The sequence below is a fragment of the Venturia canescens genome, chromosome 3 (assembly GCF_019457755.1).
Source record: "Venturia canescens isolate UGA chromosome 3, ASM1945775v1, whole genome shotgun sequence".
Classification (NCBI taxonomy): Eukaryota; Metazoa; Arthropoda; class Insecta; order Hymenoptera; family Ichneumonidae; genus Venturia; species Venturia canescens.
In genome coordinates, this window is record NC_057423.1 from 5,977,057 (window position 1) to 5,991,783 (window position 14,727).

The 14,727-nt window shown below is 41.8% G+C and overlaps 1 protein-coding gene across 1 annotated transcript; it reads left to right on the forward strand.

Moving 5' to 3' along the window:
* The first annotated feature begins 3,003 nt into the window (after positions 1 to 3,003).
* Snoo (Sno oncogene) lies at positions 3,004 to 13,800 on the forward strand. The gene is made up of 3 exons (XM_043414699.1): positions 3,004 to 6,591; positions 7,122 to 7,354; positions 7,910 to 13,800. The coding sequence occupies exons 1-3, from the start codon at positions 5,455 to 5,457 to the stop codon at positions 8,829 to 8,831; spliced, it is 2,292 nt and encodes a 763-aa protein (XP_043270634.1). The 5' UTR covers positions 3,004 to 5,454; the 3' UTR covers positions 8,832 to 13,800.
* The last annotated feature ends 927 nt before the right edge of the window (positions 13,801 to 14,727 follow it).

The following is a 14,727-nucleotide window of genomic DNA, read 5'->3' on the forward strand; positions in this document are numbered from 1 at the left end:
GCAACACAAATGAGAGTATACACGTCCAATACGCGTCCGATGTCGGGTTTGTTGGGAGTGTGCTGCTGCAAACGAAGCATACGAGAAGTGAGCGCGATCTCGGTAAGTTGTGAAAAGCGAAAAGTAAAGAATAGGCGACTGGCGAGGCGTCGGGGGGGGGGGGGGGGGGGAGAGGAGTGCGAAAGAAGGGAAAGGGAGGATACGGGCGTCCACCCGATGGCCGATTGAAAATACGAATCTATACGCTCGCGCCGCGCTTCTCGTGCACAGAGTCGTCGTCGCTGCTCGGTGTCGCGCGAGAGTCGAGTCGTCGGACGGGAGGCGAGTCGGCTGTGCGATGACGAGGGCGCAACTCTCCACACGAGATTCCTCTCGATCTGCAAACTTTTATGTACAAGGGGCCTAACCCGGGTAACGACGAATCAATCGCTCCTCGATTTATCTAGACAATCATAGGTAGGCTAAACCAGTTTGTTCTGAAAATCATCCCGGCAAGACTAGTTCGTACCGAAAACGTACGACGCAAAACCAGGTTTTCCTGCACTCGGATATCCGAAGTGCTCGAGTCTCGGGACCAACGGACCCGTTCCGGAAAAAAGGCACTGTAGAAAAACCGAACGCGTTCGTCCTGGAAATTTCTGAGTCAAAACTAGTTCAGGCCGAGTCGTATTTCTCTCTTCGTCGTATTTAATCGGCATCTTTTTCTCTGCTTTTCTTTCTATATACATATGTATAGTTATGACGGGAGTATATAAATTCATATATTATATATCTACTCATGGCTGTATATTTTCTTTCTCGCTCTCGCGTTACATTGGCCAAGTATTAGTGGGAAAGTATGTGGGAGTGCGCGTCGCGGTTCTCGACTGTACGCAGGCTATTTTGACGGGAAGGTCACATGACTAGACGCTCAGCCGACCGACAGCGAAGCGCGAGCGGGAGGGAGAAAGGGAGAGGGAGGGTGAGCGCGACGCACACGCTCGCGAGCCAGCCACCCCTCGCTGACATCTGGCGCGCCATGCGACTCCGTCGCGTCGTAGCTGATGATGCTGCCGCTCCCGGCTAGCGTCTGTACAAGTCTCTCGCGAACACATCGAGAGATAACCACACCGAGGCTGTGTATCGAGCGTGTACACGTCGCGAAAACACCAAAGTGTTAGGCGAGCGGGGCGGGGGGGCGAGTTAGCGAGCGAGTTTAGCAGACGCGCCGGTGCGGGAGGGGCGCGGATACAACACAACGCGCTGAACTGAACGCCAAGGGAAAAGGGAGGGGGCGAGAGGTCGCCAAGCTCAGAAGCATGGCCGCAAACGCGAGCGGTGGGAGAAACCTGAGAGACAGATAGGCAGAGTTTACACGGAGATTCCTCTTTTACCACGAGAGTCGTCGACGGCGCACACTCGGATACAACCGTGCCCTTCCTGTTTTCCTCTTCGAGACTTAATAACAGAAGGACTTATATCGTCTTATTTTGAACACGAGAGCCCAGGTTGAATGAGCTTTTGCGATTCTTAGACATTGATTTTTCTATCCACTCGCTATATGTACTTATGCTGAGTAACGAAAGAACGGGTCTCTCGTTGTCTACTGTCTCTAACGATAACCAAGATGTCTCTTTTCGTCTCAATTCAGTAGTTTATTGCAATATTACGGTTTGCTGAAAATGATCTTTCCCGATTTTCTTGCACTTGTGATCGTCCAAATGGTTCTTTGTTTTCATTCGCCTTCGCGATTTCACTTCAAAATGTGATTGTTTTTCTGAACGTGCTCGTTTTTCAGGTTATATTTTCATGTTCGGTTATATATACACTGTGCTAAAATCACGTCGATTGGTCCATCTTCGTTATTTGAATATCGAACCACGCGTCGTATGGGTTTTCCAATTTTTTTTCTCTTTTATCATATACATTATCTCTAGCACTCGCATCGTCTAGAAGTACAAGTTACGCCGATCTATATATGTACAGTATTCATAAATCTGTAAAGTTGTGTGTGTGTGTGTGTGCGCGCAGATTATTCTCTCTCTCTCTCTCTCTCTCACGCCCGTTCGCGCCAGCACTTTTCTCCTTCTCTCGTAGGCCGGTCGAGTCGCGACGCGACGACCGCGGCGAAGAGGAGAGGACGAAAGGTGGAGGAGGCGAACGAGCGACACGAATGCCCGGTTGTGTGCGCGGTCGCGCGACGCACGCGCGTACACATGCAAACTCTCTCGAGGGCTCGACTCTCTACCACACTTATATATTTTTTACATTTATCTCTCTGTGTATCTCCACATCAAATGCTTGCAACAGAACGGGCGTAAAATCAGCGGCTTTGAAATATGCGGACTGGAACTTGTTTTACAGTACTAATTTCTAATGAACCTTGACGCGTTGCGAAACGACACGGGGAATGCTTCTAAAGATTTATGTATAAAATTTCGAAAAGTAGTGATGAAATGGCAAAATGAATAAAAATTTCGAAAAAGAATAAAAAATTATCGTGAAGAACCGCTCTGAAGTTTGAAATCGATTGAAAATCTAGTCATCTATATAGACAGGCCCAACAAAGGGAAGGGTGTGCTGCGTTGACGAAACGTGTGTGGGACGTACGCCCGGAATCTCGCAGTTCGGATCTCTTTCTCTCACCGCTCTGTGTAATCCGCGGACATCGTGCGATCATTCCCCGCCAGTGCGCGCCACGTTCTAACGACTTTTGTCGATGCGTCCTTCTGTCAATAAGGCGTTTACGGAGAGCCTGATATATATGGATATATACCACGTGCATGTAATACATAAGAATGTATAAAACATAGAAGAGCCGACAGGAGTGACACGAGCGCGCGCCACATATACTGCGGCATACAAAGTGGAGTATAATCGTGCACACACACGCACAGACACACATTGAATAAAATAGCGAAAGACGGAGCGAGGTGCAGCTCGGGCGAGTGTCCGAGCGAGAAAAAAGCCGCGCGATCTTCCCGCGAGAGCGCGTACGTGGATGGGTGTGTGTGCGTGTGTGTACGAGCGAGCTCGGAGGAGCGAGAGCGAACGAGTAGCGTGGTTCGCGCGTGCGTGCGTGTGTATGTGCGTGCGAACTCGGCAAGCACACACACGGGCACACTTATCGGAGCTGCGCTCTCTACGTGTAGAGCATTATTGTGTTGTATACCCGTTCGTCAAGGGGTTCTCTTGGGTGGACGACGGTTCACTCGGCACTCTTGTGGCTCCCGTATTCTCTGGTGAAAAAAGGCGAAAAGGAGAAGACCGAAGGAGAGGGAGAGGGAGATAAAGAAGATAAAAGAAGAGGTTGAAAACGACGAAAGTACGCAAAAATTATGCGTACTCCCGCGAATGGTTCAGTGTGCTCGTTGCGTGGACGATCGATACGCCATTGCGCGACGCTTCGTGCAATGTAAAATCGCTCCCCACCCCCTCCCTAAAGAGAGCCTCCCTTCCCTTCCCCTCCACGAATGTCTGCGCGACCCCGAGGATTGCCCGAGAAGATATCTGTCAAAAGGCCCGCGGAGTTGTAAACGCTGTGCGAGAAAGAGTGTATCCACGGGGGAAAAGAGTCAGTCGAGTGTCGTGGTTATAAAAAAAGTGTGTGTATCTCTTTGTGTTTCTGTTCTTTGGATACAACAGAAAACGCAGAAAAAAATTGCGATACATATCCCGAAATGCAAAAAAACGAAACAGAACTTTCATTTCAAAATTCCCGATAAGATAAAACCGGGATCGAAACTGACTGCTGTACGTTTTTTCGTGTCTGTGAACTCGGCAGCTTTTGAATTCGTTTATTCTCCGAGAGGATCAACTCTCCGGGATTTGTGCTTCGTCTTTTTCTCAGTTTTTTTTTTTCTACATAGGTTTTTCTTCGTTATCATTTTGTGCCTGTGCGCGCGTATAGTAAAAGATCGTTGCGGAGTGGATTTTTACGGTACGGACATGTGTTGTTTCGCAGGTCGCAAGAAAGGCCCGAGGCCCAGCGACCAGGCCACCGACCCATACCAGTGACCGAACCTGTACTCTCGAGGTTGTAGTTCTATATATACATATAGGTATATATATGTATTGTAGTATACTACTCGTTGCTCAGTGGTGCCACGGTGTATCCCCATAACCATAAGCCCGTGAAGACCAGCTCAATCCATAAACCCTGTAAAAGATCGCCACGGACTATAAAAAAAAACACGTTTGACGCTTCAGAATCTCAGCAATTTCAATTTTTTGTTTCTCCTTCCAGAACGTTTTTTTTCACTACTCGTGGTATCTTTTTTTTCACCAACTGTTCAACTTTTTTCACCTCTGTTCCACGCTAAAGATTCGTGTTGTCTGGCGAATTTTTTTTCTCTCTTTTTGTTCAACATCTCCTCAAAACTGTGCGTGCATCATCCAGTGTGCGTCTGTCTTTCTCTCGCTGGCGAACTCGTTTATACGCGCTTGCGTGTGTCCGTTCGACTGTTATTCTGATCCTTCCTATATATGTGTGGCTACGAGAGAGTCCGCGAATTATCGTGACATAGAAAGAAGAAAGAAGAGAAAAAAGGAAGCGAAGCAAAAAAAAACGAAACTCGAAGAGAGTGCGTGGTGCGACGGATCATGGATAACGGCGTGAGCGCCTTGGTGTTTTCATCAACGTCGTCGCGGTCGCGGTCGTCGTTTTCGTCGCCGTCGTCGTCGTCGTCGTTTTTCCCGACGTCGACGCCGTCGTCGGGAATATCACCGGAGAAACGACCAAGTTAGAGAGAGAGAAACGGGGCGCGCTAGCGTGCTGTCTCTCTCTCTCGCGTGCACTTCTCGTTGAAGATTTCGCGGTTTTATATATACATATATAAAAGTACATTCATGTATATGTACATATATACACACAGTTTATATACATATACACGATACGAGGGTTAAACGGGTGTTCTGAGAGTGCCGCGATAGAAAGAAAGAACAAATAAATAAAGAAATAAAAATAAAAGAAACAGTGTGTGGACGAGGGAATAAGAAGCAACCGTAGGTCATCCGAAGAGATGGACCGGGTTTATCTCGGTTTTATTTGCTGGCGTAACGAGTATTTCAGTGGATACGTCGATTGTGCGACTAGTGTCGATGAAAATCACGGAGAATCGCGTTTTTCTCGCAGTCCTCGTAAGCGAACCTTCCAAGCAAGTGCTAAACTTTTGATAGACACAATTGATATATCTCGCGAGTTAACTTCGTATTAAAATGTGCCCCCCACGTGAGATTCTTCGATCCGCGGCTACGTAAGAGTGGAGCTCTTTTTTTTCTTGTCTTGTGCGTAAAAAAGACAAAAAAAACATTGCCTTGTTTGTTACTGTTACCGTTGTTGTTCCTGTTTCGTTGAAAATTTAAGTTTTGATCTGTTGCCGGTGAAGGTTAACACAGGAAAAGAAAAAGTTTATAGGAATAATTAACATCGAGTGTGTGTTCGAAGCGCTGTGACACAGCTTTGAAAACCCAATAATGGAGACGCTCCTACCCGTCAGTACCAATACACAATCTTACAGTCCTCAGTTAAAGACTGTCTTAAAGACTTATCAGCTGTCCGCTGTTAAAAGTCTTCAAGGACCAAGCTCCGCCCTACTGGGTATGGACTGCAAAGCCTTGCGCCAGGAACAATCACCCTTTCACTTCCCATCCCTTGCAGCAGCGGCTGCCGCTCGTTCGCCCAACTGTGCCCTTGACAGTTGCGTCGAACTGACTGTCAAGGACAGCAAAAAAATTCTTGTCGAGGACATTGCCCTCGTAGAACCTCCAGCCGTTGTTTCCAGAAAGGAACAACGCTCTCCCATTGACTCAGACGACGATCCGCAGCCTGAAAAACTGAAGAGTCTCGTATGCAGCGACAAACGTCAATTGGAATTTCAAATTCCAATTTTGACAGCGCCAGATCAAAGCTGCTCGGAACGATGCGAAACTATACTGGAAAACGAGAGAATATCTTGTTTCGTTGTTGGTGGAGAGAGAAGACTCTGCTTGCCCCAAATCCTCAATACGGTCCTACAGGATTTTTCCTTACAACAGATCAATCAAGTATGCGACGAGCTGCAAATCTATTGCTCTCGCTGCAACCACGATCAGCTCGAAGAGCTCAAACTTTCTGGTATTCTGCCTCGAAATGCCCCTTCCTGCGGTCTCATCACTCAAACCGATGCGGAGCGTCTCGTCAGTGCTCTCTTAAGAAGAACCGAGTCTCTCAGAGAAAGCACCCGAATGCTGCAGGACACCGACGATGATCTCATTGCTGAGGAAAAGGCCAGGAACAAAAAAGAATGCCTGGAAGAATCGATAGGCAGATTCAAAGTCTACCACGAATGCTTCGGCAAGTGCAAAGGCATTTTTGATGCGGACATCTTCACCTCCGAAGATTCACCATGCATAGAGTGCCTTGAGTGCGGATGCCAGTTTTCACCCCAACGATTCGTGCGACACGCTCATCGACCTCTCGAAAATCGCACCTGTCATTGGGGATTCGATTCCACTAATTGGCGATCCTATCTCTTGCTCTCTCGTGATCAACAACACTACAACAAAATTCTTGCACTCTTTCGTAATCTCAAGGAACGATATCCTGTTCCGAGCTTTAAGAGAAAAGCAGAGGTGAGAATATTTTCATAATTCTTCATAATAAATTAGCTCATGGCCGATTCCAATCGATTTAACCGTCGAATTTTATCAGCATAACAACAAATTTTCATTCAGTGGCTCTATAAACATTCTTTTTCTTCAAAATAATTTTTTAGTGTTAATTGCTCTCGTCCATATGTGAATAATTGGATGAATCAACAGATATCGATTAACCACAGTATATTGAAATTATATTCGCATCCCTAATCCGTAATCTGGCCTGACACAGATTAATCGAAAGAGATAATTGAACAAAAAAAGAAGACGAAAAATCGATCCTCGTCATTGAGAGTGTTGAACGAGCGTATCTTAACATAAATTACTGATAAGCTGAGAGTTCGGTTCGAACGTACGAGAATAATCTGTCTTGGCCTCATATTGATTATACCAAAATATTTCTCATACAAATCTTTCCCAAAATAAATGACGTTGCATGATTTATTTATTTTTTTATCACCATTTAGGGAATATTAATTCACAGCCTGTAACTTTTGTCATTTCAGCTTCGACACGAGACTGAGAAATTGGCAAAAAGATCGAAAAAGGAAATCGGACGTGAGGAATGCACGGGAGTGTACAATGGAAATGGTATGGGAATGTATCATCCTGTCTCACCTGCAGGAAACGCGAGTGATCCATATTTGCAAATGCAATGGGCCGTTTTCGAGCTTGCCACGAGAGGAGCATCAGCTTTCAGGCCGTGGAATTCGGCAGCTTCGTGCAAACACAGGGACAGGTGATTAATACCCGAAAATAGAAAACTATTGGAATTAGAGTTCTCGCAAATTCCTAGAAAATTTATTCAATCATTCGTATATTTTTTTCCATCATGAAAACGCGAACCTAACAATCCAGTAGAGAGTGTAATTGTCCACAAATCACGAAAAAGTATGGAAAAATTTATCCTGGAAATAACCAAATAAACGATAAAAAATTCTTCGAAAATTTCGACGATACTGAAAAAACAAAAATTGTTCACTGGGTGGAAAAACTTGAAGAAATCCATTCACTATATTTTTATTCGCAAAAAAGTTTTTTTACGAATTTACTGTAAAAATCGTTTTATACTTTTAATTATTCCAATTAAACAGACACGAACCCGCGCCTCAGAGATTATTTTTGAAAATTCAAAATATTCAGAAAATCACGACAAACCCAGAACAATTTACATTGCAAGTTCACTTAATCTTAATTTTTTCATTTTCTCTCATACTTTCGGCCCCGCCCTAACTTCTCCACATATAATCACCGAATAAATCGTCATCTTACGTTCCACGAAAAAAAAAAATAGTTCGCCATTGGTGCCTGCTTACCTGAGTCGAGGTCCACCGGTTCTGCAGCATCCGGAGCGGGTCGTACCGATGTCAGAGTGCGAAAGGTTCGAGCCGCATTTCCAGCCGAATGTAGCATTAGCGCCGATCGGAGCACCGAGTTTGCCGGGCGGTGGTGTACCGCCACCACCCTCGGGTTCATCGAGCGTGCATCCTCGTCGCTTGAATCACCACGAGCGACGTCGAAGCAATAACTGCGCGAGTCCTGGATTGGAGAAGGTGGATACGCTCGGGATAAGCGTAAAGTTAGAAAAGCCCCCGACACCGGGACCGGAGACAATGACTGACGTTTACACGCCTCTGCACGTGTGTACGACGGCGGGTGAACACAGTCAAAACGACGAGAGTCCCGAGGATCGTCTCGATCCTGTAAAGCATCGGGCCGTCGAGGACCGCGACGAGGAGCAGGAAGAAGGATCTCCGAAAGCGGAACATCCGGAAGTGGAGGAGGAGGAGGAAGAAGAGAGCAGCGCCGCGGTGACGTCGTCGACCGTCACGATGGAACCTCCACCGGCGGAGGTTGGCACCTCCCACGACAGTGATTCCGAGTCGATAAACGTCTCAGTAGCAGCAACTGCCGAATTAGAAGAACGTCTTCTCGCTCTCGACATCCCTCAGGACGTTCTGACCCTCGTACGGACAATTTCCCACGAGAATCAACGCTTGAGGGATCGTCATCGGGCGAATTTACGCGAAATCGCTAGGTTACGAGCTCAATTGGATTTACAAAAGATTCAAACGATCGATCTTCATTACGAAAGAAATAACGTTGCGAATCCAAGTGCCGCTGATAGTACGGAAATGAATGAGGAAACCGATTCGACGTTGCAAATCGTTAATAAGGAAATCGAACCTTCGTTAGCTTCGGTTAGTAATAATTAGAATAATATATATATGAACGCATATATATATTTATATATTACGCAGGATATCCCAGGGTAAATTGTCAATTATATAAATTTAAACTCAGCATCGAATTCCGAGTCGAAAAGTCACTGCATCCGATGATCTTATCAATTAGCTTCATTGAATTTGACTAATCTTTTCATTTTTTCCGTCGTCATTTATTTCGTCGTGAGAATCCCATAAAGAGGATGGATCAGTCGGTATATCGCAACTCTGAGTACGAGAGAGGTAGCTGTAAATTTCGAAATCGTAATTCTTTGAGACAGTTTGAACGATGAAAAAAAGGCTCTGTCAGCCCATTTTTGCCATTGCCCTGCGTAGGTTGACAGAGCCTTTCAAACGGTGTCAAAGAATTTCCATTTCGAAAATTCCAAGTGAGGTAAGTTGACTGATCCATACTCTTGCGCAAAAATCTGATACTTGTGAGAAATTTGCTGCCCGAAAAAGTCCAAAAATTCATCAATTTTTGCTCCACCCTCGTTGTTTAAACGGTATTCGCTGTAAATATGAAGCGATTCGTTAAATCATGAATAACAAATCATCGGTAAGGTACGATCAGAAAACGCCCAACTTTTTAACTCGAATTTCACTGCGGAACTTGAGTTTATGTTGTCGACCATTTAAGTTGGAAAATCCTGTATATGTGCACGAAGTATTCCACTCCAATCTGAGCTGCGTCTGAATCTCACGTGCGAACATGCGAAGTAATCGATCACTTGAAGAATAATGAAACTGTTGAAGTTTTATAAAATACACAGAAATGCATATAATTTTGTGTATGATGAAAAGGTTTTTAAGGCGTGTCTTCAGATCGGTGAAAAATCGTGGCGAATTGAACGGTCAGCACGAAAATGTACACGCACAAGCGTAAAAATTTTCACTAAACCTTTGAATTCGCCACAACTTTTTACCAGCCTGAACGCAGCTTTACAATCTTAAGAATGTTTCACTCGCAAAATATTTATTCCCGGCAAAATGATCATTCGACGAGAATTTTAGTATTTAACGATTAAATAAAATTCGGGAAAACTGCACTCAACATTCGGACGCCATGAATCACAATATTTTCAAGAAATTATGCCGTAAATAATTTTCTGATTGAATCATACCAAAAAATCGATATTCCCAAGGTCACAAAAATGGCTGACATTGTTATCCACATTTTTGTCAAATCGCCAAGTGCGAAAATTCTCGTGGAATAACATTTCTCACTGGGGACATATAAGCATAACATTACAAGCAAATTTCATGAAATTTCAAATTTCATCTTGAAAAATCGTACTTCGATTTAAAAAAAAAAAAAACAAAACAAAAAAATCTTATTAAAAATGCACTTTTTTCATATGTGCATTAAAATGGGTATGGAAAATGTGCAAATGAACAACCACAATGTTAGACACAGTGAGATAAATCGTAATTCGATTTGGACCGGAGTGCTTTTCACACATATATTTCCAATATAAGGATAATGTGAAACGATGAAAACAAAACTGCTCAGCAATTATTGCGACGCTCATCTATTTTCGCGAGATAAGCGTGCACTGAATTTTTTTTTAGTACACTAGAGAGAAAAAACAAACAAACAAACAAACGGTAACGATATATATAAAAATATAATTAAATTTAAATATATAAACAATTCTAAATGAAATAAAAAAAGAAGGAACAAACAAAAACTCGGTGAAATGAAGAAGAAGAAGAAGATGAAAAAAATGAATAAAACTGTCTTGGTTATGTGATATATGAAGAGCCTTTAAAGTTGTAACACAGTTAATTTTTGCGTTCTCATTGTAAGTAAACTTTATCGACGGTTTTGTTTGTGACCGAATCTGTAGATATTGTATTATACGAAGGAGAAGAAGATTAAAAAAAAGAAACGAAAACGAGTAATAGGTTTAACGTGAGAAAGAAGGCATAAAAACGAAAATGAAAAGAAAAAAAGAAAAGGAACGATGAAAAAAGCGAAAACCTTACCACGCCGATGTCTATTAACATGACTTTATTATTAAATGCGTAAGCGTTTTTGTGTATATTAAATATGCATAATTACGCAATAACAAGAACAACAAGAACAACAGCAGACGAAAGAAAAAAAATCGTTTTTTATGGTCGTACGTTTGATCTGTCAAAGTAGATAATATTTCAAGTCGATGAAAAATCACGAATAAAATATTCAAGTCACCCGTTTTTTAGATTGCTTTCTATCGACATTATCGTAATCGTGGGGAGGGGGGGGAAAAAGAAAATGGTAAAACATTAAAAACACACACATTTGAAAAAATTATCGTATCATGTAAATACATTGTCTCTCGTCATAGGCGTATCTTCGTAATAGTAATAATTACTATTATCGCGCGAATTATTGGAAAAAAGTACAAAACAAACCCTACTTAGGTGCTATGTTGTTACACTAGGCGGTTACCACCGGGTACGAGCGTTACGCTCATTACGAATCGTGTATTTAGGGGCATTGAAAAATCATTCTCACGCTCTGTGTGCGTGCGTGTGTGTGTGTGCGCGTGTGCGTGTCTTTACCGACGTATTGGATGTGTACACAATCACCGTCTGAAAGGCGCTAATTCCTTTGATGCTCAAACGAGAAATATTGTATCGACAGTTCGCGATAAACAAACGGAGAGAGCTGTTGCTGCTGTTGCATGAATAACTAAAATTCGGTTAAATATTAAAGGCGAAGGGTAGTGAAAATTTGAGCTCCGAAACAAGAACATTGAAAATATTTGTTGATTTACATTTGAATGATCGTTCCTTCATTCATCACAATTTTGAAAGTTTTTATAAATTATAAAAATTGTTAAATTCTTCGTCGATAAAACGTTCTTGGCGAAACTATTAGAAAATTTTCTAATCGATAAACACGCGAAAGATTGAAACACTTGAAACCCTATATATTTGTGAGATATTGGACGATCTCGATAAGATTTTCGGCTGCTTCTTCATCCCAAGTGTGAACCTGTCTATGCACCCGATACGTCCTGCGAACGTCCCCACACATTTCGGAATAATCGCACGAGCATAGAAATTTATTGACGAAATCATCCGCGCATTGAAAGGACTCCGCGAATAATAGCAATAACGATCACACCAACGTCCTCGGTACCCTTTCGCTCGTTCGCGCCATAACGTCATCCTTTTTATCGGTTAAACAAATAAAAGAATACGTCGACGTCCGTTTTTTCTTTACTTTCGCTTCAGCAGCCACCGGTACATCGGTTAAGTCTCAAATGACTATAAAAACTTAGTTAACCCGGCGTATTCGATGCCCGGTTTCTACAGACGCACCGCAATTTACCTTAGCAGACGACCGGCCCCTCGAGAAACCTATTCATAGAAAAAAAATGAAAATGAAGGATATTAAAAAAACAACCATAATAAATTACTTTCTCTTTATCAAGTCAAACCGTACTACTCTATATGTATAGACGATATAATACAATTAGTCATAATTATTATTCATGATAAATACATTTGTGTGTATAAATATAAATGAAAATATATTTATACACATGTATTTCATTATTATTAAATTAAAAAATAATAATAAAAACAAATACGAAGAAAAGATGAGAAACGAATCGTGTATCGTACATGTTCACACTGCATTGTATAGTCTCGAGTAGACACGTCAATTATTTTCTTTTTTCTCATGATTTGTGTATTCGAAATGAAAAAGAAAAAAAAAAAAAAACACCTTACACACATACAAGCCTTTCGGTGAAAGATTGCTTCGAAAATCTCTGGTGGTTGCCCCTCCCCCGTTTCCGCAGACACTTTTGCAGGAGAATCGTTGGTTCTTCGTGCTGCTAGATAATTAGTAATCTCGAGACAGCGTGACCGGGCATTTCGCCATTTCGTACAACACCTTGCGTACGTTTGTAATAACGCGAATATGAATATACGTCAATATTGATTTTTGCCTCGATTAGTACCGCTTTTTTTCAGCCGCCACGTCTTCACCGTTGAAAATAATAAAAAATAAGAAAATCTTAAAATGTGTCTTCCTCCCCGAGCGAAAACTTCCCAATGGAAGTTCCTCTTAGGACGAAATTAAAGAGCAACAAAAGCCTCTTGAACTCGCTCTTTTTTTCGATCATTCGCCCACACACGGACACTCGTTTCTCAAACGTACCAAGAGAAAGGGAATGCACGATAGGATTTCAAAGCAATTTCAATTTATCGACGATTTTGAAGTTTGCATCGTTCGAATACACTACGAAATTCATCGGTTTCTTAGTACCCAAACTTTATTCACTAACATTTAACCCCAACATCAATTTCTAACCTCAAAAATTTTACGAAAATATCGAATTGTTCGGTGAATTCAACTGAAACAATATTTCTCGACGCCTTCCAACAATGCAAACTTCGATGCCATTATTATTATTACCAGACCCCCCCCCACTCCTCTTCCCCCTCCCCAAGTTTACTATATATATTACCATATATATACACCGAACCAACGAAAAACAAAATGATAAGACAATTCAATCATTACGTTCAATGTAACTCAAGCCCCATAAGATTTGCATTGTAACCTTACTGATATTATAAGAATCCCACCTAAGATAAACAATGTAATAGTCTACGTTTTTCATACACACTCAGTTATTATATATTTACTTAGGATAAATATTGAAGAACAAATCATGTACAAGAATATATATTCATGTGTATTTACGCATATGAATATACTAACATATATGAATATATTTAAAAACAACATGTATCTGGCGTACTACTCTGTTTGAAAATACAATCTGAGGTCAATAGACACAAGTTATACCAACCCCCCGCCCTGAGGATCGTGTGTGACTGCCGAGTCTTGAAATGTATTTCGAATAGTAAAAAGAATAAAAATTAATATTAATTATAATAATGATACAAAACGGTAATGTAATTTATAAATAAAAAATACAAATATTTGTGACGTCTGATTTTTGTTGTACGTTTATACGTGAACGTGTGAGACGTACTGGAATACAAGAAAGACGAGGGAATGAAAAAAAATGGCGAAGAAGCTCTCTTCGAAAGGATTGCCCGGATTTGTTTAAAATTTTGGTCTCTACTCGGTCAGCCATTTTCTTTAGATCGACTCGGATAAATGCATGTAGCCACGGATTTTCAGAGGAGACATTTTTTTAGCCGAGTGAGCATCAAAGCAATTCGTTAAAAGGAGAAATATAACCTAAAATTGTCTCATACAACCCAAATCGAACCGACTGGCGATCGAAGTTTTTGATTTTGTCGTCTTTCAGTTTCGGTCGACGATATTTTACTTTTTTTGTGAGCCCATAACTGTTTGTTAATATTTCGGTGAGTCGCGCGATGCAAAAAACATACTTCGAACACGACACAGAAATTATGATTAGCATATATAGGCGTAGATCTGACGCGAAGGGAACGATGATATCGCGTTTAACAATTAGTTAAATTTATTGTCTACGAAGTAAGAGTGCCAGGAACACAAAGTGCAAGGTCATTACATCATCTTCAGGCTGGATATGCTAACCTGATTTTAGAAATTGTTGGTTTATTCGCTACACGCAAAAAGATTTCGATTAAAAAGTTTCAAGTTCAGAAGTTCGCCGAGTCACCCCGTGGCGTTTATGTGTACGAATATATTTCCGAAATATGAAATTTCCAATTGGCATATTTCTTTGAAATGCGACGGTTTTGATTTTTTGCGGGTTCTGTATTAATTTCAGAATTATCCTGACCACTTTCAAAAGTATAATTAAAGTTCATGGATTTCAGTGGTTCCATGCGTATGATAAAATCAAATTTCGTGGCACATACAACGGGTGCATATAGGCGAACGGGTAACACGAAAAAAACTGAGCGAAAGTATTTTTTT